The sequence below is a fragment of the Salminus brasiliensis genome, chromosome 18 (genome assembly GCF_030463535.1).
Source record: "Salminus brasiliensis chromosome 18, fSalBra1.hap2, whole genome shotgun sequence".
NCBI lineage: Eukaryota > Metazoa > Chordata > Actinopteri > Characiformes > Bryconidae > Salminus > Salminus brasiliensis.
In genome coordinates this window covers 31,594,926-31,619,837 of record NC_132895.1, presented here as the reverse complement: position 1 = coordinate 31,619,837, position 24,912 = coordinate 31,594,926, and the positions used below count along the sequence as shown (strand labels likewise).

The 24,912-nt window shown below is 48.1% G+C and overlaps 1 protein-coding gene across 6 annotated transcripts in view; it reads right to left on the bottom strand.

Moving 5' to 3' along the window:
- Window positions 1-61: 61 nt before the first annotated feature.
- rapgef1b (Rap guanine nucleotide exchange factor (GEF) 1b) overlaps window positions 62-24,912 on the bottom strand; it is a 41,362-nt gene continuing 16,511 nt past the window's right edge. Inside the window, exons 3-26 of one of the 6 annotated variants that reach the window (XM_072661662.1) lie at window positions 24,623-24,801; window positions 22,386-22,542; window positions 22,125-22,213; window positions 21,433-21,585; window positions 18,736-18,798; window positions 18,104-18,224; window positions 17,029-17,215; window positions 15,816-16,286; window positions 15,052-15,257; window positions 14,149-14,307; window positions 11,000-11,089; window positions 10,332-10,420; window positions 10,108-10,210; window positions 8,189-8,264; window positions 7,924-8,008; window positions 6,198-6,290; window positions 3,731-3,916; window positions 3,560-3,644; window positions 3,339-3,433; window positions 2,190-2,268; window positions 1,978-2,079; window positions 1,775-1,872; window positions 1,545-1,673; window positions 62-1,349 (exon numbers count right to left, since the gene is read on the bottom strand). In XM_072661662.1, coding sequence (XP_072517763.1) covers window positions 1,199-1,349; window positions 1,545-1,673; window positions 1,775-1,872; window positions 1,978-2,079; window positions 2,190-2,268; window positions 3,339-3,433; window positions 3,560-3,644; window positions 3,731-3,916; window positions 6,198-6,290; window positions 7,924-8,008; window positions 8,189-8,264; window positions 10,108-10,210; window positions 10,332-10,420; window positions 11,000-11,089; window positions 14,149-14,307; window positions 15,052-15,257; window positions 15,816-16,286; window positions 17,029-17,215; window positions 18,104-18,224; window positions 18,736-18,798; window positions 21,433-21,585; window positions 22,125-22,213; window positions 22,386-22,542; window positions 24,623-24,801 — 3,246 coding nt within the window. In that variant the 3' untranslated portion in view covers window positions 62-1,198. The remainder of the gene's footprint in view (window positions 1,350-1,544; window positions 1,674-1,774; window positions 1,873-1,977; window positions 2,080-2,189; window positions 2,269-3,338; window positions 3,434-3,559; window positions 3,645-3,730; window positions 3,917-6,197; window positions 6,291-7,923; window positions 8,009-8,188; window positions 8,265-10,107; window positions 10,211-10,331; window positions 10,421-10,999; window positions 11,090-14,148; window positions 14,308-15,051; window positions 15,258-15,815; window positions 16,287-17,028; window positions 17,216-18,103; window positions 18,225-18,735; window positions 18,799-21,432; window positions 21,586-22,124; window positions 22,214-22,385; window positions 22,543-24,622; window positions 24,802-24,912) is intronic. The other 5 variants (XM_072661663.1, XM_072661666.1, XM_072661664.1 and 2 more) reach the window with 5 other exon arrangements.

Sequence of the window (24,912 nt, the reverse complement as noted above, 5' to 3'; positions counted from 1 at the left end):
TTCTGTGCTTTCTAAAAGGGGGGGGGGGGGGGCTGAGGACACAGGGACAAAACAAAGTGAATACATATATAGAAAGAGCAGTTTTATTGGTGGATGAAAGCACAATATGTGGTGAGTGTAACACAAAAGGAATTCCCAGGAATTAACAGCAACACCACAACACACACCCTAGCACACTTCCACACACACACTCACACTCACTCGCTCACTCTCACATGGACACTGGAACAAATTTACAGAGATCACAGCATCGTCAGTCCTAGTGTTTTTGCTTTTTGTTGTTTTGTTTTTTTAATTCTTTTTTTTTCTCCTTATTTTAGTGCATAAATTGTTTGGTTTGAGATACAAAAAGACCTCACCTGTCCTCACCTGTCCTCACCTGTCCTCACCTGTCCCTTACAACTGCTTCCTATATACGCAGAGAATACACGCTGGAGCTGTACATCGTCAATATCATACACGATATATCATACAATTAAAAACACCCCAACTGTCACTCCAACGGCCGTCGCCTGGCAACACGGAGTCAGGCCCACCCCTCTTTGTGGCATCACAGTCTGGTCTAGCTGGCCCTATGATGCCATTAGGACGGAGTGAGACACACACACACGTACACACACACACACACACACAGAGAGAGACACAGAATCCAGTTTAACCCAAGGTTTTCAGCCTCCCACATGAGTCTCCCCGTCTCGTCCCAGTCCCGAATCCCAGCGCTCGCCCAGCAAAGCGTCCAGTCACGCCAGCCTGGGACGGGCAGCGTTGGCGCACCAGTCCACTTGGTCTGAGTATTCGTGAGAGTGTGAGTGAGGTCATCGCCAATGCAGAGACACAGTGATCCTGATTGAGCAAACTCTCCCAAATTTCTGCATCGTCCTCTCCCAAACAAGTGTGTACACACACACACACACACACACACACACACACAAATATGCACATATACAGGTTAAGTCTTAGACTGCCTGTGTGTGTGTGTATGTGTGTGCACTTGTGTGTCTATGCATATATATATATATCTCTGTATAAGGTTCAGATTCTCCTCTTGGGAAAGAATATTGCAATATTGTGTTTGCCTCAGTCTCCCGAAAGGTCTCTTCCGTAGCACACGTTGCACGTGTCCCTCTGCGTCCCGCTTCCTCCCCTCCGTCCTGGCTCTGAAGAGTTCTGGAAGAGGTTCTAGGGTGGACGGCGCGCTCTAGGTTTTCTCCTCGCGCTCCGTTTTGCGCCGCGTGATGTTCCGGGGCTTGATCTTCAGCGACAGCTCCCACAGCGCCTCCTCAGCCAGGTGGTCGCTGAAGTCGTTGAAGAAGGAGACGATGTCGTCGTTCCGCTTCAGCTCGTAGTGACTGCGCAGGGGAAGCCGGAGAGAGGAACGGGTTAATGACACACTGACAACACAGCTCGAGCCTATATATATATATATATATATATATATATATATATATATATATGGGCTGGTAACTCGGTTCCGGATATCAGAAGCTCAGTGGGGTCGACAGAGACAGGACTGCAGGAGGTAACTGAGAGAAAGGACCACTCACACTTGCTGGAAGCGTCTCATGCTGTCGAGGATGTTGAACTGCTGCCAGCGCTTCGAGAAATTCACCTTTCCTTCAATAAGATCTGGATTCCCCAGGTGAACGAACGTCAGGTCCTGCAGGATCAGCCCTCTGAGGAGGGAGAGAGAGAGAGAGAGGGGGGGGGGTGATTCCAATGTGCTGGCTTAGATCAGATGCACTAATCGATAGCTTTACATGAGGGCAAGACTTACAGGTAAGGGATGCAGGGAGGCTCCACGTCAGCCAATGCTGCTCTGTAAGCTCGGAAAGAGGACGAGCTGTCAATCAAAGTGCAGTACTCCTCCAGTCCCTGACAGACAGAGAGAGAGATCAGAGAGAGATCAGACAGTGATCAGACGTGATGAACGCCACACCCGTCACCAGACGCTCGGACACGGGGTTTATTATGACTGACCTCAGACGTCTGCTTCTGCCACTCGAGCCTCCTGATTGGAGCGGAGTCCAGGGCCGACAGAATGGCCAAATAGGAGTTGAAGTTATTCAGCTTCCTCAAGTGCTATAAAAAAAGAAATTATTAAATTAATATTAAATTTAATTACATTTAATTAAATATGTACAAATATTTTGATTTAATGGTGAAAATAACAGCAGGCTGTACACGTTTACCTTCATGATCTTAATAAACTTGAGCAGAAGCTTCTCCCTGTCCTGAGCTTTCTCCTGCTGGATGATTATAGAGCGCACCCTGATGGACAGATGCACACACAGCGGTTAGTTTTTTTTCTGTTGTTGTTGTTGTTGTGTAGTACACTGGTTCTCAAACCGAGGCCCTCCCCTGATCTAGGGGGTTCCTGAGGACCGGCTTCAGGACCACTGGTGTAGAGCAGTCTGTAGGCTTCAGGAATACTGTACAATATGAAGAGTGTAAGCACAGAGCACAGTATAACGTATTCAGACATGAGAACTTATGAGCTGGGGGGTCCGGCAGCATCGTTCCTAAGAGAAAACCTCCGGTCCAATCAGAGACTACTACATATTTAGCTGAAATAAGAGTTCTAATAAAGTCCCACGACTATTGGTTTATCAAAAAGTCGTGTCAAAGTCATGAGATCTCCCATCTGTTATAAATAAGGCCAGTCCGAAAACAGCATGCATCATATGGTGCACAGTGCTTGGGCCCCGATGACTGCCACAGAGTGTCCATAGGAAGCTACGTACTACGGTTGCCGAAACTGGGCCCTCATGCACCGATAATGTCTTAAACTCGTTCCCGAGGAAAACCCACAGTGCCATTGTCGACAGCTCTGCTCTGAGAACGATGGATCCCACTGTCCTCGTAAACGGAACAAATCCCAAGTATGAAATTATGAGAGCGAGCTGCTGCTGTGCTGGTTTGGGATGAGTGGGTGGGGGATTCTCGTCTTAAAAAGACAGGGCATCGGGGGCCCAGAGAGGTCCAGCGGACTAAGGCGGCGTCACTATGATCAGAGGATCGCTGGTTCGAAGCGAGAAAGATTAAATGTTTGACAGACTCAGACTGGTCTGAAATGTGGTTGGGAGTCCAGTCTCAGTCCTCTCACACGCTGCTCGATTCTCTCTCTGAGGACTCTGACTGACGAAGAAAATCCGTAGAGCCAGACTGAGAAACTGGGCTTAAATCGGGGGTAAGAATGGCTTCGGCGTTTACCGTTCACTGAACTTCTGGCATGTGCGTGTACAGCGTGTAGTGTGGACTACAACGTAGTGCATAGGGAGCAAGCATAGTGGTCTACAGGTGTGTGTGTGTGTGTGTGTGTGTGGCTGTGACAGCTGTACCAGTAGCTCATGTTGTTAAAGTGCTCGGTAAACTGAGTCAGATTAGGGCTCTTCTCCTCGTTCTGCTCCTTCGCCCATAGAAGAACCTCTGGAATCTACAGGAAGGAGAGCGCGAGAGAGAGAGAGAGAGAGAGAGAGAGAGAGAGAAGCGTATCAGCCAATCATCGCTCTCTTTATCCAACGCATGCACTTCTCCACACACAGCGGTCCAGCGCACGTACCTCAATCTTGTAGAAGAGCTCAGCGTCCAGAAGCGTGAGCTGATCGGCAATCTCATGGCTGCGGAAATCGTGCAGGGTCCCGGGTCTGGACAGAGAAGCAGAGTTACTCACGGGGGCGGGGGCGGAGCGCGCTCCAGAGACAGCGACCTCTCGCGGGTGTGTGTACCATACCTGGCCGAGACCCCTCGTGCCGCGAGTGGCTTGAGGATGTGTGTGTGCCGCAGTAGTCTCTTCTGTTCCACTTTGTCCAGGATGTTCTTGCGGAGAACCCGAGCCAGACTGAGCTCTCCGTTACACACCAGCCGGAACACCAGGTCCATCAGCTGCCTCAGGATGTCCTCCGTCAGCTCCACCAGGCTGGAAGGCATGCGGACACACGTCATTGAGTCATAGAGGTTATTACAGGTAGGCGCTCTCACTGACCACTGACTTTGTTTATTTGGGTTTATTCTAATGTTATATAGAGTTAATTACAGGTAGACACACTCACTGACCACTCACTATGTTTATTTGGGTTTATTCTAATGTTATATAGAGTTAATTACAGGTAGACACTCTCACTGACCACTGACTTTGTTTATTTGGGTTTATTCTAATGTTATATAGAGTTAATTACAGGTAGATACTCTCGCTGACCACTGACTATGTTTATTTGGGTTTATTCTAATGTTATATAGAGTTAATTACAGGTAGGCGCTCTCACTGACCACTGACTATGTTTATTTGGGTTTATTCTAATGTTATATAGAGTTAATTACAGGTAGGCGCTCTCACTGACCACTGACTATGTTTATTTGGGTTTATTCTAATGTTATATAGAGTTAATTACAGGTAGGCGCTCTCACTGACCACTGACTATGTTTATTTGGGTTTATTCTAATGTTATATAGAGTTAATTACAGGTAGACACTCTCACTGACCACTGACTTTGTTTATTTGGGTTTATTCTAATGTTATATAGAGTTAATTACAGGTAGACGCTCTCACTGACCACTGACTTTGTGTTTATTTGGGTTTATTCTAATGTTATATAGAGTTAATTACAGGTAGATACTCTCGCTGACCACTGACTATGTTTATTTGGGTTTATTCTAATGTTATATAGAGTTAATTACAGGTAGATACTCTCGCTGACCACTGACTATGTTTATTTGGGTTTATTCTAATGTTATATAGAGTTAATTACAGGTAGACGCTCTCACTGACCACTGACTTTGTGTTTATTTGGGTTTATTCTAATGTTATATAGAGTTAATTACAGGTAGATACTCTCGCTGACCACTGACTATGTTTATTTGGGTTTATTCTAATGTTATATAGAGTTAATTACAGGTAGATACTCTCGCTGACCACTGACTATGTTTATTTGGGTTTATTCTAATGTTATATAGAGTTAATTACAGGTAGACGCTCTCACTGACCACTGACTTTGTGTTTATTTGGGTTTATTCTAATGTTATATAGAGTTAATTACAGGTAGACGCTCTCACTGACCACTGACTTTGTGTTTATTTGGGTTTATTCTAATGTTATATAGAGTTAATTACAGGTAGATACTCTCGCTGACCACTGACTGTTTATTTGGGTTTATTCTAATGTTATATAGAGTTAATTACAGGTAGACGCTCTCACTGACCACTGACTTTGTGTTTATTTGGGTTTATTCTAATGTTATATAGAGTTAATTACAGGTAGATACTCTCGCTGACCACTGACTGTTTATTTGGGTTTATTCTAATGTTATATAGAGTTAATTACAGGTAGACGCTCTCACTGACCACTGACTTTGTGTTTATTTGGGTTTATTCTAATGTTATATAGAGTTAATTACAGGTAGATACTCTCGCTGACCACTGACTATGTTTATTTGGGTTTATTCTAATGTTATATAGAGTTAATTACAGGTAGATACTCTCGCTGACCACTGACTATGTTTATTTGGGTTTATTCTAATGTTATATAGAGTTAATTACAGGTAGACGCTCTCACTGACCACTGACTTTGTGTTTATTTGGGTTTATTCTAATGTTATATAGAGTTAATTACAGGTAGATACTCTCGCTGACCACTGACTATGTTTATTTGGGTTTATTCTAATGTTATATAGAGTTAATTACAGGTAGATACTCTCGCTGACCACTGACTATGTTTATTTGGGTTTATTCTAATGTTATATAGAGTTAATTACAGGTAGACGCTCTCACTGACCACTGACTTTGTGTTTATTTGGGTTTATTCTAATGTTATATAGAGTTAATTACAGGTAGACGCTCTCACTGACCACTGACTTTGTGTTTATTTGGGTTTATTCTAATGTTATATAGAGTTAATTACAGGTAGATACTCTCGCTGACCACTGACTGTTTATTTGGGTTTATTCTAATGTTATATAGAGTTAATTACAGGTAGACGCTCTCACTGACCACTGACTTTGTGTTTATTTGGGTTTATTCTAATGTTATATAGAGTTAATTACAGGTAGACGCTCTCACTGACCACTGACTATGTTTATTTGGGTTTATTCTAAGGTTATATAAAATCGCTAATGGTATTATATGTGAACGTACGTGTAAAGTTGTGTAAAGTTACATAATACGTCTGTATTACGATCTATATTATAGAGTGGAAGTGCACTCACCAGAGCTCATCCACCACCCGTACCAGCACAAAGAAGGTGTTCTTACTGACGCGCTTCTTAAACGTGTCCGGACTGTGGCAGAAATGAGTGTATGTGCAGCGCAGTTAAAGAAAAACACACTCTCAGGAAATCTCTCTCTCTCTCTCTCTCACACACACACACACACACACACACACACACACACACACACACAAAGGATAAACCCAGTAAATAGTACCTATAATTTAGTGGTTGAGATACAAACAGTAATTCAGGGTGGTTTGGTGTGAAAGGGTTCATTGTAGAGAAACGTACGCTCTTCAAAAAAATACATAAATAAAAAGAAAAAAAAAGAAAAAAGAAAAAAAAGGGGCGTTCTTTAAAGGTTCTTCAGTAAAGACATGGTTCTATACAGAATCCTTTAAGCATTCAAAAGATTCTTTAAGTAAAAAAAATAATTGTTTATTCTAATGTCATATAGAGTTAATTACAGGTAGACGCTCTCACTGAGCACTGACGTCATGTTGATTTGGGTTTATTCTAATGTTATATAGAGTTAACTACAGGTAGACGCTCTCACTGACCACTGACGTCATGTTTATTTGGGTTTATTCTAATGTTATATAGAGTTAATTACAGGTAGATACTCTCACTGACCACTGACTATGTTTATTTGGGTTTATTCTAATGTTATATAGAGTTAACTACAGGTAGACGCTCTCACTGACCACTGACGTCATGTTTATTTGGGTTTATTCTAATGTTATATAGAGTTAATTACAGGTAGATACTCTCACTGACCACTGACTATGTTTATTTGGGTTTATTCTAATGTTATATAGAGTTAATTACAGGTAGATCCTCTCACTGACCACTGACTTTATGTTTGTTTGGGTTTATTCTAATGTTATATAGAGTTAATTACAGGTAGACGCTCTCACTGAGCACTGACTATGTTTATTTGGGTTTATTCTAATGTTATATAGAGTTAATTACAGGTAGACACTCTCACTGACCACTGACTATGTTTATTTGGGTTTATTCTAATGTCATATAGAGTTAATTACAGGTAGACACTTTCACAGACCACCGACTATGTTTATTTGGGTTTATTCTAATGTTATATAGAGTTAATTACAGGTAGGCACTCTCACAGACCACCGACTATGTTTATTTGGGTTTATACTAATGTTATATAGAGTTAATTACAGGTAGACACTCTCACTGACCACTGACTATGTTTATTTGGGTTTATTCTAATGTTATATAGAGTTAATTACAGGTAGGCACTCTCACAGACCACCGACTATGTTTATTTGGGTTTATACTAATGTTATATAGAGTTAATTACAGGTAGACACTCTCACTGACCACTGACTATGTTTATTTGGGTTTATTCTAATGTTATATAGAGTTAATTACAGGTAGACACTCTCACAGACCACCAACTATGTTCATTTGTGTTTATTCTAATGTTATATAGAGTAAATTACTGGTAGACACTCTCACTGAGCACTGCCAGTGTATTCGTAACCATTTGGTGTAGTAACTAGCTCTAGGCGTTAACCTCTTCAAGACTTGACAACCACTGTGCACCACCACCACGTTTTACTCCATTAGTTTCTCTGGAGCGAAGGGCTTCACACCTCCCCCTGTCTGACTCTCTCTCCCCCTGTCTGACTCTCTCCCCCCCTGTCTGACTCGTCAGGCTGGCCTTTCTCTTTCCCACACACAGATTAAAGGATATCTGTAGTGCAGTTTCTTGATGAGGTCCTCAGGGGTGATGAAGGTTCTGTACGTCGTCAGGAAAGCTTCACAGTACAACACCAGGTCTGTAACACGTAAAAACAGAGAGTTAACACCACAGATACCCCAGAAGCCATCACAGAAAGGCTTTTTTTTAGCCCAACACAGAAAAACACGCCCTTTTTTCACTGCACGCAAAGATTTTCAGCCCAAAACTGCAGGAACAAAGAAGAGGAAGAAGAACGGCCCTCAGCGATGGAGATTACCTTTGCGGTCCGTTTCTGTAGCGTGGACTAGCAGAATATCGCTGGAGCCAGCTCTAACATCAGGCCCATCATCGCCCTATCAGAAAGAGAGGGTGGGGGGGCGGCAGGAGAGAGAGAGAGAGAGAGAGAGAGAGAGAGAGAGAGAGAGAGATATTACTGCAGACCAGTCAAGCCTGGCCCAATGAGCCAGCTCCCAAAAACACTGCACCAGCTGAGTGAGTGAGTGAGTGTGTGTGTGTGTTGCTGGACTGACATCTGCCTCTGCAGAGAAACTCCAAATGCCTCTAACAAACACAGATGCCAACACACACACACACACACACACACACACACACACACACTTTCCAGCCCTACTCTTTTAATATCCAAAGGCAGGTCAACCCCCCCCCCCCCCCACACACACACACACTGAACTCGGCCATATGAAATATAAGCCCTTTGTATTAAATATCAACACACACAGCCGCTGCTGGCAGACTGCTGCAGCCGTGGCGTACACACTCTGCATGCAGTACGAGTATGAGTGAGACACTGGTGAGGCGCAGTAAACGCCAGCCGCCACCAGAGGGCGACACAGCCCTGACAGCCTGGACTGAGAGTGTGAGCGGCCGTTTTTCCAGCCACAGTTTCCTCACAGCTGTAGTTTAGAGTGGCGAAACGTGGAATTAGGAGGCCAGGCAGGGTTATTTATAGGTGAATACAGATGTATCGTCTCAGTCACATGAAAACCTTGTATCTGAATTTCATGATGAACGGACGAACAGAAATGCTCCTTTTAAATGATTCTTCACAGGCGTAGAAAACCTGCAGGAGCTTTGCTTATGCTTCTTAAAAGTGAGGTCTGATGACCTCCAGGGGTCCCTGACGTACACTATAGCCAGGGGGTCCACGGGCCAATTTTAACTTTAGTACACAAGTACATGTATTAGTACATGTAAGCTCTACGCATGGCTGTATGTCTGCGAATCCACGAAGATCATCAGACCCCACTTTGGGAAGGAAGCAGGTCATTTAACCAGGCAGTACACACACACACACACACACACACACACACACACACACACACACACACACCTGGTTTGTTAAGTCTTTGTGGCTCTATATAGATGTACTGCCTTAACTGAAGAACTATATATTTGGGTTTATTCTAATGTTATATAGAGTTAATTACAGGTAGACACTCTCACTGACCACTGACTTTGTTTATTTGGGTTTATTCTAATGTTATAAAGAGTTAATTACAGGTAGACACTCTTACTGACCACTGACTTTATGTTATATAGAGTTAATTACAGGTAGACACTCTCACTGACCACTGACTTTATGTTTATTTGGGTTTATTCTAATGTTATATAGAGTTAATTACAGGTAGACACTCTCACTGACCACTGACTATGTTTATTTGGGTTTATTCTAATGTTATATAGAGTTAATTACAGGTAGACACTCTCACTGACCACTGATTATGTTTATTTGGGTTTATTCTAATGTTATATAGAGTTAATTACATGTAGACACTCTCACTGACCACTGACTTCATGTTTATTTGGGTTTATTCTAATGTTATATAGAGTTAATTACAGGTAGGCGCTCTCACTGACCACTGACTATGTTTATTTGGGTTTATTCTAATGTTATATAGAGTTAATTACAGGTAGACACTCACTGAGCACGGACTTTATGTTTGTTTGGGTTTAAAAAGCTACCGCAGGTCATTTAACCAGGCAACATACATAAACAACACACTAGCCTGTTGTGTTCTGACCAAGCTAATTCTGTTGGATGATGTGGATACCTTGGTTCGCCAAAATACCCACAGAAACTCTTCTGGCACAGTGATTGGTCAGGATGCTCTCAACACAAGACCAACACTGTGATGAGGAGTAGTACATGTATGTGGGATTTCTACACTCCGGTACCTCTGCTTTGAGAGTGATGCGATTCATGATCTCCTTGTGATCCACGAGAGAAAGCTCATCCACGTCCTCGTTAACAACATGGCTCGACTCCACCGACTTCAACCTGAAACGAGTAGACCGTGTTACACATGTATGTACACACACACACAAACACACACACACACACACACACACACACACACACACAACTTTTTCAGCTGAGCTGAGCAGAGCTGTATCCGTACCTGTCTTTGGCTAGAGCCTCCTTACTATTGGACGGGGGTATGTGGGGGGCGGGGTCCTGAATGACTTCATCACAGTGTGTGGGCGTGTCCTGGAGAAACAGACAGAAGGACTGGAGGGTGAGCACATGCACACATACACTGGCATATACCAGCCAGTCTAAATGCTTATGCCGATTACGTATGGCTGTGGCATCACCCAGAATTAAACATGTGGTCTCATGATGAAAGGGTCAACGCTTGGCCAGCTACCCCGCTCGAAATCTCAGTGTCTTCAGCCCCTCAGCTATACTGACTGAATGAGGGGGTGAGGATGTGATCAGCTTCCTCAGGCTGCACGTTATCGCATCGGACCGAGCATCGGCCGTTTCTCTCTTACTGAGCTAAGACTAGCTGACTAGCTGGCCAGCTGCTAAGCTGACCAGAGGAGGATTGGTCTTGGTTCCTCCCAAGGTTTCTTCTTCCAGCTCTGAGGGACTATTTCCTCGTATGGGGGGCAGGAGCTCTACTGAAGTGAATTACCCCTTTCCCCTGTAGGGGGAGCCCTAGGGCATAAAAAAATACCAATACTGGCATAACGCTGCTGGCATTAAGCCATGGATGTTCAACCCTTCACTGCTGTCCAATTTCTGCAGCCCAACCTGATCTCCAGAAATCATGCAGGTACTCACTGAGTGGTGCGTGGGGTCACCGTTGGCCTGTGTGGCGGAGTACAGGTTCACATACTCTCCCTCTCCACCTTCGTCATTGGCACTCTCGCTCTACGGGGAGACACGAGAGACAATAAATACCGGAGACATCACACAGTGTACCTGTGACAGACTGGCTGGTTCTGATCGTAGTCCTGTGGTTCTGCAATTGTCCAAAGTACCAGCTGATGGGACTGCCTAATCAGCCCAAGCCTAACACAAAGGTAATAATAATAATTTAACAGACACGCACTAGACCTCCCCTCTTAACGGACGCAGCTCTTCTCTCATTGGTCTGCCAGCTTTCTGATTGGTGGAAAAGAGGATAGAAGGTCTGGATAGACCTATACAGCTGCTATACATGGCGGCTCTCTCTCCTCTCATCACTCTTAAGAGATTTTGGACGGCAGGGGCGTCTGTTAGCTGGTGTGGTGAAGCTAAGGGACCAGACGCTTTCCTCCTGCAGAACGTGACCGCATCGGTGGCAGAGCACACTCCTAGTGTTGGGAGCCCCGCTAGAGCTAAGGGGAGCTCCAACAGGGGAAGAAAACAAACAGGGTCTTCTACGGTATCTGTAGCTTTATTTATCACAATCATCCTCCTCCTCCTTCTGGTGCTTCAACGCGCTTAGAGGAGAGCACTAAGCCAGTGAAGACCTGGCTTGAGGAAGATGTTGTTGAGCACCTCTTGCCCTAGAAAGTCCTCAGCCCAGAAAGGGATTTCATGCTAAACCTTCGCTGTAGGGCTGCTTCCAAACAAATCAGTGTGTGTGTGTGTGTGTGTGTGTTAGACTGCAGAGATTACAGTCAGCGAATAGGGGCAGAAGAGACCTGCAGGGACTCGTCGAGAACACCAGCAAGAACATTCCAACCCAGCCTACTCTCTCTCGCGCGCCCTGTCTCTCTCTCTCTCTTTCTCTCGCGCGCCCCGTCTCTCTCTCTCTCTTTCTTTCTCTCTCTCGCACGGCTCAACACGTTTCCCTAGGAGAGCAGGAAGCATCCCCCTGTTGTATTCCGTCGGAGGAATTCCGGAATGCGAACATTCCACAGCGACCCGAGGGAAGGAGGGGGGTGTGGGGAGGGCTGGAGAGAGAGAGAGAGAGAGAGAGAGAGAGAGAGAGAGACCCCATCCATATGGTTCTCACACACACGGGTCAATCACTGTGTTTACTTGTGGCCATGTGAAGGAAGACAACACATGGTGAAATACTCAAGTCCTCAAGCCCCATGTCTCTCACTGACACACACACACACACACACACACACATCGTTAAGGCTGGGAAGCAGTTCCTCCAAATGCCCCCCTCCTCCCCCCCACTGAGAGCTTCAGAGCTAATGCAGAAACGCTCTTCACACAGTCTGAGGAACAAGGACACATCAATCACACCGTCTCATCAGTCCCGAAGCGTGGTCCTCATCTCCTCACTGCGGCCAAAAAGCACCAGGCTTGTTTAGGTTCCTGGGGTTCTGATGATGTCCTTATGAGCAGTACTCTCTGAAAGCCGTCTCTGCCTTCAGGACCTCAACCGCTCTTCTGAGGAACTGCCTCTCTTACACAGTCTTGGAGCTTGGAGCAGCCCATGGCTGCTGACTGTTGGGACCAGGTTTGAGGAGACTGAAGGAGGCGGTGCCTGAAGCTGGAGGTAGCGGACTCGACTACAGTGTTTGGACGGGGTCATGATGCCCCTGGAGCTCCTGGATGAGTCCTGGGTGCTCCCCCCTCTCATCCACGAGACCTTCAGACCAACAGTCCTGCATCCTGCATCCCCCTCAGAGCTGACCTGAGGGCTTTAGAACAGGGCCAAAAACATTAGCTCCAAACCCCTGCACGCAGATTAAAAGAGGGGGGTTAGATAAGCGCGTGGGTCAGAGACTTAAAATCTTAAACCCAGATAAACGCAGGACTGGAGATTAGATTAAGCGCTCAGGTCTGCCTCTGGCCAGCCGCACACTAAGACACCAGAGGGCTGGATCAGGGCAGGAAAGCGTATAATCAACCTTAAAGCAGCGTTTAAATAAGGTTTAACATCCGGGGGGGTGCGCGAGAGAGACACTCGTGAGAAACTGGAGCGGACCCACCAAGCCGACCACATACATTAAAGAGCAGTAGCGCGCAGGAATCCGGCAGATCTGCTTCTCGACGAGGCAGAAAATAGCGCAGCAGAGCGTGATGGTGTGATGTGGTGGGTGCGAGTATTTTTAGAGCTCCGTGCATCTGAAGCCTAAACTTCCAGAGAGTTCAGAGGAACCCAGAGAATGAGAACCGACACAGAACATAAGCAGCACAAACAAAGGCTAACCAAACCACACGCTGGATCCAAAACGGGACACCAGGAAATAACACAGGCCAAACCAGGCAGCAAACATAGGGCACATGGCGGATTAGCCCGGCCCGGCCTGGCCTGGCCCGGCCCTCCAGCTTCAACTGCAACAACTTTCACTGAAACCAAAGGAAGAAAAAAAAAAAAAGACCACTTTGGAGACCACTTGAACCTCCGGACCGGTCAGGGGGTGGATACATGGGATACATTATTCAGCAAGTGAGCTGCCAGTTCTTAAAGTTGACATGGCTCAAACTGTGAGACGCTAGACGACTGAGGGTCTGAGGGTCAGTACGCGGTGGTTAGTACCTACGAAGAGTGCTCCAGGGCGAATCTACGATAAATCAGGGTCTCTCACAACCTCACAACCGTACTGGACTGGACTTGAAGGATCTGCTGCTAACGCCTGAAGGTCACGGTCAGATGTCTCGAGGCGTCAGCATCTTATCGGATCAGAGGAGAGTTGGTGGCACGAGGGGGACAGGGATCGGCGTATGGATGTCGGAATAGTGCTGTAATGCAGGGGTTCGCAATAGCAGCTTTCGGAAAGCCCACCCTGATCACAGTTGGGTGCGGAACGGGAAACTGGGACGAAGCTGTGGCATCACTGGATTGGGCCAACGCTTAGGCAGTAGCGCCACCCCGTAACACTAAACGGTCTCAAGAGCATCACCTTCAGAAGCCCATGCTGGATGCAGATCTATGCCTCGTTGAAGTCGGTCATGTCACAAAACAGTCAAGAACATAAAATGATAAATAAATAAATAAATAAATAAATAAATAAAAGACGACCCGATTGGTTCTCACTCACCATGGGTGTGGTCAGAGAGGCGTGGCCACTAAGGAAGGAGTTAGACACAGATAGGCTGAGGCCGAGAGCTGACTCCGCCTCCTCCGGGACACCAGCGGAAGGAGGGAGCAGTGAAAGGGAAGAGGAGGAAGAAGAGGAAGGAGAGGAAGAGTGAGGTGCCTATAGAGACAGAAAGAGGAGGACAGTGAAGGGAGGAACCAGAGCAGAGAAAGGTGATGAGGGAAATAAGAAAAGGAGGAAAAAGCAGAAAGTCAAACGAGCAGAAAAAAGAACAGGAAGGAAGGACAGGAAAATAAGAGGATGATATCAGTAATATTTAGCGGCTAACGGCTAACTGCTACGATTTTTAAAAAGGCCTCACAGAACGGGACAGGACTCCCACCAGACGTCCAGCTCGGCGGCGGCCCCCACCTGTTGTTACCTTGTCCCCGAATGGGGGAATCCTCATCATGTTTACTCATTAAGTACTTCATAAATCATTAATCAGCGACCTCCTCCTGTCCCCCTCGTGTCCTTTGAAGTGGCCACCCTGCCGGCCGCGCTGATCCTCTTACAGGTACCACCAGTTTGACCCCTGGCCTTTAGGGGTTTAACCTCTAACCTGGCTCTGTTCCCCAGGGGCTGCCCATTAATCACTGACCATGCGAGAACTAGCTCGCTTCCGTGCGTGTGTGTGTGTATATATATAAATATATAAAAGCCACGCAAAGACCTTCTATCTCCATTTGCATGATGAACGGGCCAATAGAAACGCTTCGAAATGCCTCGGAACCACATATTATTTTTACACCGCCGGCCACTGAAGGTTAAGAGGGTTTCTTTTTATACCTTGCATGTGCATGCAGGTTTAGAGGTTGTGTGTGTGTGTGTGTGTGTGTGTGTGTGTGTCCGCGCACGCTTTACCAGCTGTCTCTGTTTTGGCGGCAGGGCAGGTGGCGGCGGGGGCTCGTGCACTGAATCCGAGCTGCTGTAAGACTCATGGACGCCGTAAACCTCCTGGAAGTGTTTGTTCCGCCGCTGCTCGTAGATGCGCTCGCTCTGAGGAGTCTGGTAGAAGACGGACGGCTGGGGCTCGGAGTAATCCTCCACGAACTGCATGTACTGCATGACTGCGCAGAGAGAGAACACACACACACACACACACACACGTATCACTACTGCATATACTGCTGCATTCACGTTACAAACCCCACCACTGCCTCATTTTTTGCTCATATCAGGCGGGAGGATTCACACCGGCCATAAGTAAACGGTCACGCTACAAATGTATGATAAATACACATAATCCCAATTCCGAATCCGAACGGGAGCCAGTTCTGATGTTTTCAAACCCGTGTGGACACACAAATCTGCCAAATCTGACCCACTTTCATATACGGAGCTGGCCATGTGATCTTAATGAGAATGGTCAGAGCAGAACTTGAGCAGTTTCTACTACGCTAAGGTTCAATCTGGGTGTAGAAGCCTGTTTAATGACCCCCAGAGTGCACCTGCAGCACAGAGCTATTTGGGATTTAGCTGTGATTTAGGTCCGAGGCGAGTGTGGGATGATGTCGGCATGCAGTTAAGCCCTATAACGGGTAACGGAGAGCTATAGCCCTGGCCCAGTCCGGCCATTAACACAGAAATGGGGTTAAACATCCCCCCATGTGGGCAACTCTACGTACTCGTTTTGCTCTTCTTCTCTGGTAGAGGTGGCGGACTGTCGCTGAAGACGCTCGGCGACTGCACTCCATCCCCATTGCACTGCGGCCCGGGAGACACGGGTGTTACCAGCGGAAACGGCGGGGTGGGCGTGTCCTCCTCCTGCAGGTTGTCGTAGTGCGAGGGAAGGCGCTCGTACAGCGGGCAGGACGACAGGATGGGAGCCGAACGCCGCTTCTTCTGCGGCAGGGCCGGGGGTTGCTCCCCATTGGACGCCCCGGCGGAGGAGGGTGGAGTCCACTGATCCAGAGAGCTCTGGCTGGTCAGGGGGACGCTGAAGCGGGGGTGGGTGGGACCAGGGGACGCAGATTCGCTGAGGCTTTCCGGGAGAGGGCTCAGGCAACCGCTGGAAACTGTGGGGAACGGCAAAGGCTCGGATACTGAGAGGTCCTGATGGAGGAAGTCGTAGTCAGGATCGTATCCATCTGTGTTATCTAGAGAGAGAGAGAGAGAGAGAGAGAGAGAGAGAGAGAGAGAGAGAGAGATATAACATGAGACTATACGTCCAAATGTTTGTGGACACCTCTTGTAATGAGCGCATTCAGGTACTTCAAGTTACACACACACACACACACACACACACACACACACACACACAGTTTAAGTTTGTAGAGAAGAAGTTCTGCCAGTTCTGATCAACATTGATGACCTTATTGGCACCATGCTGCCTAATGCCAGGCGTGGGCTATAGAGGGGTATAAAGCCCCCCCAAGGGGCTAATGCGCAGAAGCCCCCCCCATCCAACACCCTGACCTCACTAATGCTGTTGTTTCTAAATGCAATCAAATCCTCACAGCAATGCCCCAATAATGAAAATCTAGTAGAAAGCCTTCTTCCCTGGACAGCAGAAACAGTAACTCCAACAAGAGCCGGATGAGCTATTTTGAAACACCCTTGATTTCAGAAGAAACAAGGGACGGGCAGATGTCCCAATACTTTTGTCCATATCGCTGATTTCAAGTAAGGGCTAACACACAGTGGCAGATGCTGTGGTTTGAGGCGGGAGGTGTGCGCCGCACCAAGAGTTTCGGTAGTATTTCAGCAAGTTTCAGCCACAGATTTACACGGGCTGGAAAATCACCACGCCATCCGCCTTCTCCAAAGTTCTGCAGTTGGGTTTGCGGGCTCCGAGGTGGTTCTGTTACAGGGTGTGTGTGTGTGTGTGTGCACACGTACCGAGCGTTTCGCAGCTGGTGTTGCGCGAGCACTGGCCGCTGTCTCTCTCCAGGGATGAGAGCTGCTCGTCAGACTTGCTCAGCTTTCCCATGCTGCTACAGGGCGAGAGGCGGGGAGAGTCTCCGCCGTACGATTGGCTGCCGCCCGAAAAACGTCTCTGGAGGAGGTCCACCTCGTACTCCTGCTGCTGTTACCACAGAAACCACAGAAACCACAACACAGGAACAGAAGCAGACGTTAAAAAAAAAAAACAACAACTACCAATTCGGTGGAATTCGATGAATGGACGCATTAAACTTACAGAACCTGAAAGACGTCGGATCTTAATCGGATCTGAGAGACATTATTAGTAATAAGTTCTTACGATTAGGCGTAACAATGCACAATAAACACCCTGTTACCACCCTGTTATGCAAATGATTGAGCACAGAGACTATTACCCCAGGCTTGCATTATTAGATCACATATAATTGGTGTGTAATTGGCAGCACTTTCATGCATGTGGGTTCTAGATAGTGGCAGGTTTATTGCTTTCCATCACCCTCTTTGCTCCTTATATAGTACAGTGACCGATACGTGCACCTTACCGCTACCTTCAAACGACATGACCCCACCTCCTCGTCATGTAACACTACCCCTGTCCGGGCAGGGCTTCAAAAGCTTTAAGAGAGTCACCTGCATGTTGTGTAATGGGCAGTTCAGGTGCTGTAGGTTCGACTCCTCACTAATTACACTAATTACAATAAACAGAAGTGATTTTGCTGGCGTAACAGGGTGGTAATAATGAGTATATTGTGTATTATTACAATTTGAAATGACCTTATTAGCATTTTGTCATAAAACAGAGCTGTAATTATGAACAGAGCTCAGTGCAGAGTGATTAAATTGTTTCATTCAAGCTTAAAATACTTAATATTAATATCATTATAATGACAGTTTTATTATTATTAATATAAATGAGTGTCATAACATAGCATAACTGCATGTGCTGTATTACAGCTATGGAAGGTGAATTTGCCGGATGAATGTTGGGGGGAAAATGAACTGCGGGTGGAGACAGGGTGGATGACCGTACCTGTTTAAGCGCCCCCGGTGGCAGGCTGAGGCCGCAGTTAGTCCGGCTCATGGGCGCGACGATGGCAACGCGAGTGGGAGAAGAGGCCGACTGGCGTTTCTTTGGCGGCAGGGCGGGCGGGCTGTGGGCGGGACATTCGCGGCTATGTTAAGGACATCGTCAGGGTATAACAACATCAACTGCATTAATCAGCAAACACACACACACACACACACACACACACACACAGAGCAGACGTTAGTGAGGGCTACACACTCACACTCACACTAACACCAACACGACACAGACAGACACTCACACTCGGGCCAAAGGTGGGTTTTCTGGGCATTTCTAACAGATCTAACACGCCTCTGGACCTCAGCTAGGTAGCCAGGGACAGGAGGGAGCTGACCAATCACAATCTCTCAGGAGGTCGGGATTAGAAAGGGTGGCGGTCAATCATGCAGGATCACAACAATCAGGCTTTGTCCCTGATTGGTGGACATTCCGCAATGTGCGCTCAGGCCAGGCCAGGCCGGGCCGGGCCGAACGCACATCGGTCCCATCAATCGCATGCACATCACGGCTTCCCTCCAATCGGGAAGGCCGATTTCAGAACGAATGCACCCAGAGCACCCCATTGGCTGACATACGTTTCCATCACTGTGGCCCTCCACTGCCCGGCAACAGGATCGGAGCACAACTGCATCCTGCTCCTGGCCCAGGACAACCAAACGATGACAGAGTGCAGAGACAGAGGAGCGGGATGATCAAAGGACCCCAGAGCACATAGAGAAGAAAAAAAACAAATAAAAGAGGTTGAAGGTTGAAGAGCAGAGAAAAAAGAATGAAGACAGAAGGACAAACCCATAACGGCAGCAGACGGGGAGACAGAGCGAGAGAGAGAGAGAGAGAGAGAGAGAGAGACATACAGGTCTTCACATTCAGTATGAAAACAAAACAGAACTGACAGACTGATACCCAACCTACTCTGACACGCCTACATTACACATGACTGACATATCCATGCTCCGCCCACAAATACACAGTAGAACGGTAAATTTTTTAACCTTTCAAACAGACAATGGTTAACAGACAACGTTCCCCCCCTCGGCGGCCCCGACTTCCACGCTTCCCCCCTCGGCGGCCCCGACTTCCACGCTTCCCCCCCTCGGCGGCCCCGACCTCCACGCTCCCCCCCCCCCTCGGCGGCCCCGACCTCCACGCTTCCCCCCTCGACCGTCCCAGACCTCCACGCTTCCCCCCTGAGCAGCCCTGACTTCCACGCTTCCCCCTTGATGGCCCAGACTTCCACGCTTCACCCCTCGGCGGCCCCGACCTCCACGCTTCCCCCTTGATGGCCCAGACTTCCACGCTTCACCCCTCGGCGGCCCCGACCTCCACGCTTCCCCCTTGATGGCCCAGACTTCCACGCTTCACCCCTCGGCGGCCCAGACTTCCACGCTTCCCCCCTCGGCGGCCCAGACTTCCACGCTTCCCCCCTCGGCGGCCCAGACCTCCACGCTTCCCCCTTGATGGCCCAGACCTCCACGCTTCCCCCCTCGGCGGCCCAGACTTCCACGCTTCCCCCCTCGGCGGCCCAGACTTCCACGCTTCCCCCCCTCGGCGGCCCAGACCTCCACGCTTCCCCCCCCGACCGCCCCCGGATCCCTTACGCTCCCCCCCCCCTCTTCAACAGCTCTACACTGTTGCTCTTATGTTGTGTTTGAGCCATCGAGGGCGTCCTGGCTACGTGGAGTGGAATCGACACCTGGAAAAAAAGAGACAGGAGGAGCACACGGCTCTTCGGCTCTTCTGATTTGTTAATCAGATCAACGTAGGACAGGAAGAGCGTTCATTTCCAAAACAGCAACACTATTCCCACTGATAACGGCCACAACCTGCTTTTCCTCCACCTTAAAAAAGCAGAAGTAAGCAGAGGGGGCGTCCTGCTCTAGGGGCCCTTGGCCGGTCAGCTGTGGGCGACTGCTTCCTGAGCGTTCTATATTTCTAGATTTCTTTCCTGGGCTCTCGTCACGTCACCTCCGCGTGTTGCATCACAGCAGCCGTCTCCCCGATACAGACTTTCCTCTTTCAGGTGCGTGTTTCACTACCGCTTTCCTATTCGCTCTCTTATGGAGCAACTCGAAAGCAGAGAGGACAGACAGCACTTCTGCTTTGTAAACCACAGGCAATAAGGGCAGAGGTGTGTGTGTGTGTGTGGTGATTTCAGTGGAAGAAATGAAATCATATATATATGTGTGTGTGTGCGTGTGTGTGTGTGTGTGTGTGTCCGCCTCTGGAGAAGCTATAATTAAGTGGAGGGGGGAGTTCATTACACTGTCCTGCAGTGATACTCGGTTCCTGTTGATGAGACAGAGGGGCCCAAACGTCCCCGGTCCAGCTGCCTGCTCGACGTGCCTCAGCCTGCTCGCCCCAAATCCACAGCCGGGCCGAGCGCCAGCTCACTTCCCGTAGCACCTCATTTATCTAGAACTTCAGTCCTGAGAACATTTAGCACCTTGGTCTCAATATCCAACGTAGAACAGAGAAAATAAGATAAACTGCTCCTCGGAGAACCGAACATCAAACTAACGAATAGATCTGCATAGACAATAAATATGTGGATGGGGGGGGGGGGGGGGGTTCTAGGACTGTGGGAACGAGAACATTCTAGAACCGAGAGAGTAGACTAGGACAGTGTGGAGATGAGTGCCATTTTAGAGGAGTGTCAATAAAACATACCTTAGAACCCTGTAAATGAGAATATGGGTAGGACATTCTAGAACCGAGGGAGGAGACTAGAACAGTGTGAAGATGGACATTATTTTAGAATACGGTCAATGAGATGTTCTAGAACCGTGTCAGTGGGGAGAACATTCACAACGCAGGAAGCGGACGGAGAAAGTTTTTGAAGATGGTCAACAAAAGATATCCTAGAACCATGTAAATGAGAACAAGGGGAGAACATTCTAGTACCAAGGGAGAAGACCAGAACAGTGTGAAGACGAGCGTTCTTTTAGAATACTGTCAATGAGCTTTCCTAGAACCGTGTGAATGGGGAGAACATTCTAGAACATCCTAGTACAGAGGAAGCAGACGGACAAGTTTTAGAAGACTGCCAACGAAAGATATCCTAGAACCGTGTAAATGAGAACATTCTAGAACCGAGGGAGAAGAAGACGACGACATTGTGAAGATGGACACTATTTTAGAATATGGTCAATGAGATGTCCTAGAACTGTGCGAAGGGGGAGAACATTCTAGAACATCCTAGTACAGAGGGAAAAGGGGGGGGGGGCGCTTAAGTTTTCCTCGTCCTCGAACTCTCAGTGGGGGGATTTTCTCACCTGTGCTCGGCCAACTTCAGTCCGGGGAGCGGCGGCTTGGGCGGGGCCACTTCCTCCTCGGAAATGTCAGTCAAGCTGTCGGTGGGCGTGGCGATGGGCGTGGTCTTACTCAGGATTTCCTTCTCCCGCTCGGTTAGCGGCATCTCACACTCGCTGTGTGGAGAGAAAGGGGGGGGGGGGGGGGTTAGGTTAGGTGGAGGCTGATGGAGCCTCTCCTAATAGAACGGCCAGCTTCTCGCCCTCTCTCTCGGTCTCTGGGCTCCGAACCTGCCCCCATCTTTCTCAAACTGATTGAAATACTCAGTTCTGATTGGCTCATGTATCTTATTTGGGGCAGTTTAGAAGAAAGTACACCTCTGTCTAAACCTCACCGGCCCTACAGTGACCACACACACACACACTCTCGCTCTCCTCTCTGGGGACCCAGGACTTTTCGAACCTCTCGGAGGCCAGGCTGCGGTCACCGGGTCCGTCTTTAGGGAGGATCTGCCTGAGCTTCGTATTCCGGACAGTGAGGAGATTCGTGTTTTGGGGTCAGAAAGCAGTTCGGTCTGTTTTGGGAGGGAGGTTTTGGGTTGTCCAGAGGTCCAGGTAAGTGTTTTTGCGGAGTTGCTGGACATGGTTTGCTACGATTGGTGTTTGAGAAGCCAGAGGCTTCCGGATGGGAGTCGTGCAACACACAAGAACCATACCTCTCCGCTTTGGCCGCAGGGAGCGCTGGCTTGCTGGGAGACGTCGGGGATGGGTGCTCCTGCTTCTCTATGGTTAGTTTCACCAACTCCTGTAACACACACACACACACACACACACACACACACACACACGTTTATCTTACGTTTCCTTTTGCAACCTATTATGCAAACTCCCCAACCACTGTAAATATAAAATAATCCCAAGCACAGCCATTGAAGGTCACACACACACACAAACACACCTCAAGCTCAACCACTTACCTTCACACCATCCAGCACCGCCTTTATCACCGCGGTAACGGTCGTCACGGTGTCCTTGTCGTCGAGGTCGATGCCCTCCAGCATCACCTGGTCGGACCAGCGGATGAGATTAGCCAGACTCTGATACACTCGGTTGTGACAGGAGGCTACGGCCGAGCTACAGACAGAGACAGAGAGAGCGCGAGGGAGCGACCGCGAGAGAGAGAGAGAGAGAGATTGCATAAATAGAGTCTGATGGGCTGCTCCAAAGACCACCGAATATCCAGTTGTGACCATGCATTGCAAAAACCTCAAGGAACTGCCTAGCCACACCAAGACGACCACTGGTTTGTTGGGGAAAAAAAATAAAAAATAAAAAGTGTGCGGACACCCTGGCTATATTTCACCAAGCCCTGGTGGTCCAACATCTGATTACCACAATCAGGGGGAGAAGGGATAACCCAATCATTGACAGCAAGGCCAATTATGCTCCCTGGGACACCCAGAACTGGCCAACAATTGCAGCTGCACCCAAATGTCGGCGACCCTTTTCCAGGGTCTGCTGGTATTGAGGAGCAGGTTTCGGACCTGATACATACACCACGCCCAAGCCGGTCATGTTCAACACCTCAGCCCTCCTTCCAAACCTTACTGTAGTTAGTAAAGTATCGCAAAAGCCCTTTAGATGGCGCCGGGGATTCCCGTTTGGGTGGACGTGCCAACGCAGAGTGGACGAGGGCATGTTAAAACCGGCACTGAGACGGGCGGAAACATTTGACAGCCCTCTTTTCCAAGCCATTGTTCAAAGCACTGACTGAAACTCTGAAACTCTGCAGGTCTGTGGTCATTACAGACAGCTAACGTTCACTCAATAATTCTAAATATATATATATATATATATATACATAAAAATCCTGCTAGGATTTACATTTAAGGCATTTAGCAGACGCTGTTCTCCAGAGCGACTTACAAAAGCGCTTTGCTATTTATCCAAGAAAAACCTCAGCTAGTTTCAATAGACTAGAAACTCAAAGATCCTCTAATCTTAGACTCTACTAAACACCAGTCAGTAAGGAGACCACTCTTCTCTTCGCCTGAGTCCTCTCAGAAGAGGAGGGTCTTCAGTCTGGGTTTAAAGACAGCGAGCGTTGGACTCGGCCGTTCGGACACCCAGGAGAAGCTCGTTCCACCACTTCGGTGCAGGACAGTAAAAAGTCTGGACGCTCGTCTTCCTAGATCTTAAAGGATGGAGGGTCGAGCCGAGCCGTACTTGAAGCTGGAAGGGCTCTTGGTGCAGATCAGGCTTTTGATTGACCATCGCCATCAAGTACGGAGGGGCTGGCTGGTCCAGTCTTGGCTTTGAAGACCAGAGTCAGGGTTTGAATCTGATGACCTGGGCAGCAGCTACAGGAAGCTACAGTGAAGAGAGAACGCAGCAGAGGAGGAGCTGAACATGGCTGAATTTAGGAACGTTGAGGACGTCTCGTGCCGCTGCATTCTGGATCAGTTGCAGGGGCCTGATGGTACGCAGAGGGAGACCAGCCAGAAGAGAAGTAGTCAAAATGTCCCCATAAACGACACCTTTATTATTCAGAACAGCACATTTCACCTAAAGCGACAAATTTTATCGAGATATCAACTCTTGCTGAGCTATGCGGGTCTGTGTGTGTGTGTGTGTGTGTGTGTGGATGGGGGTGGGGGTATTGTTTCTTCACTCTGATGAAAAGATTAAAGATGAGTACATCATGCCTCACTCATGGACAAGGCTAAACATACCCAAAACCAAACAAACAAAAAAAAACAGCTGTCTGTTGGATCGGCCCGTACGATGCCTCATCCCGAAGGCAGGCGTCGGCTAGAGGGATGTAAAGGGGTGTAAAGACCCCCCCCCTGGCATTGAGCTGTGGAGCGGTGAAGGAACTGTGTTCTCTGGACTGATGGATGGCGTTTGGGAGTAGCTTGTTGGGGATGTTGAGGTGGGGTGGTGATCATCCATCCAACATTCTGATGCTGAAATGCTGAATGCAATCAAATCCTTGCAGCAATGCTCAAAAAACACCCTTGCTTTCAGACGAAGCAATGAATCGGCATGTGTCCCAATACTTTTGTCCAAATACTGTATCTGTCTTTATAAAGATTCCCACCCTGACACCTAATCCAAACCCCTGAACCTAAGCATGGCCTCCACCCTCTAATTAAGTGACTGGAAGACGGGCCGTAAACACACACCTAACGCCGGCTGCTGAACGTGGCCTCACCTGTGCTGGATCCTGGCCTCCACCTGTACGAGGGGCAGAATGGCCTCCAGCACCTTGCTGGCCGACCCTGGCAGCATCTGCAGCACCTTGGAGTCCACGGCCATCTTGTCCACGATGGTTTTGAAGTAGCGCAGCGCGCTGACCACCTCCTTCTCCTGCTCCTCCAGTCGGCTCACCTTCTGCAGGAACACGCGAATATCAAACAGGGGTTGGGGCAGGGCAGAAGGGTGTAGTCGGTAGGGGGTTGTGTAGTGTGGATATATACGGGGTGATGGTGGAGGTGCAGAATT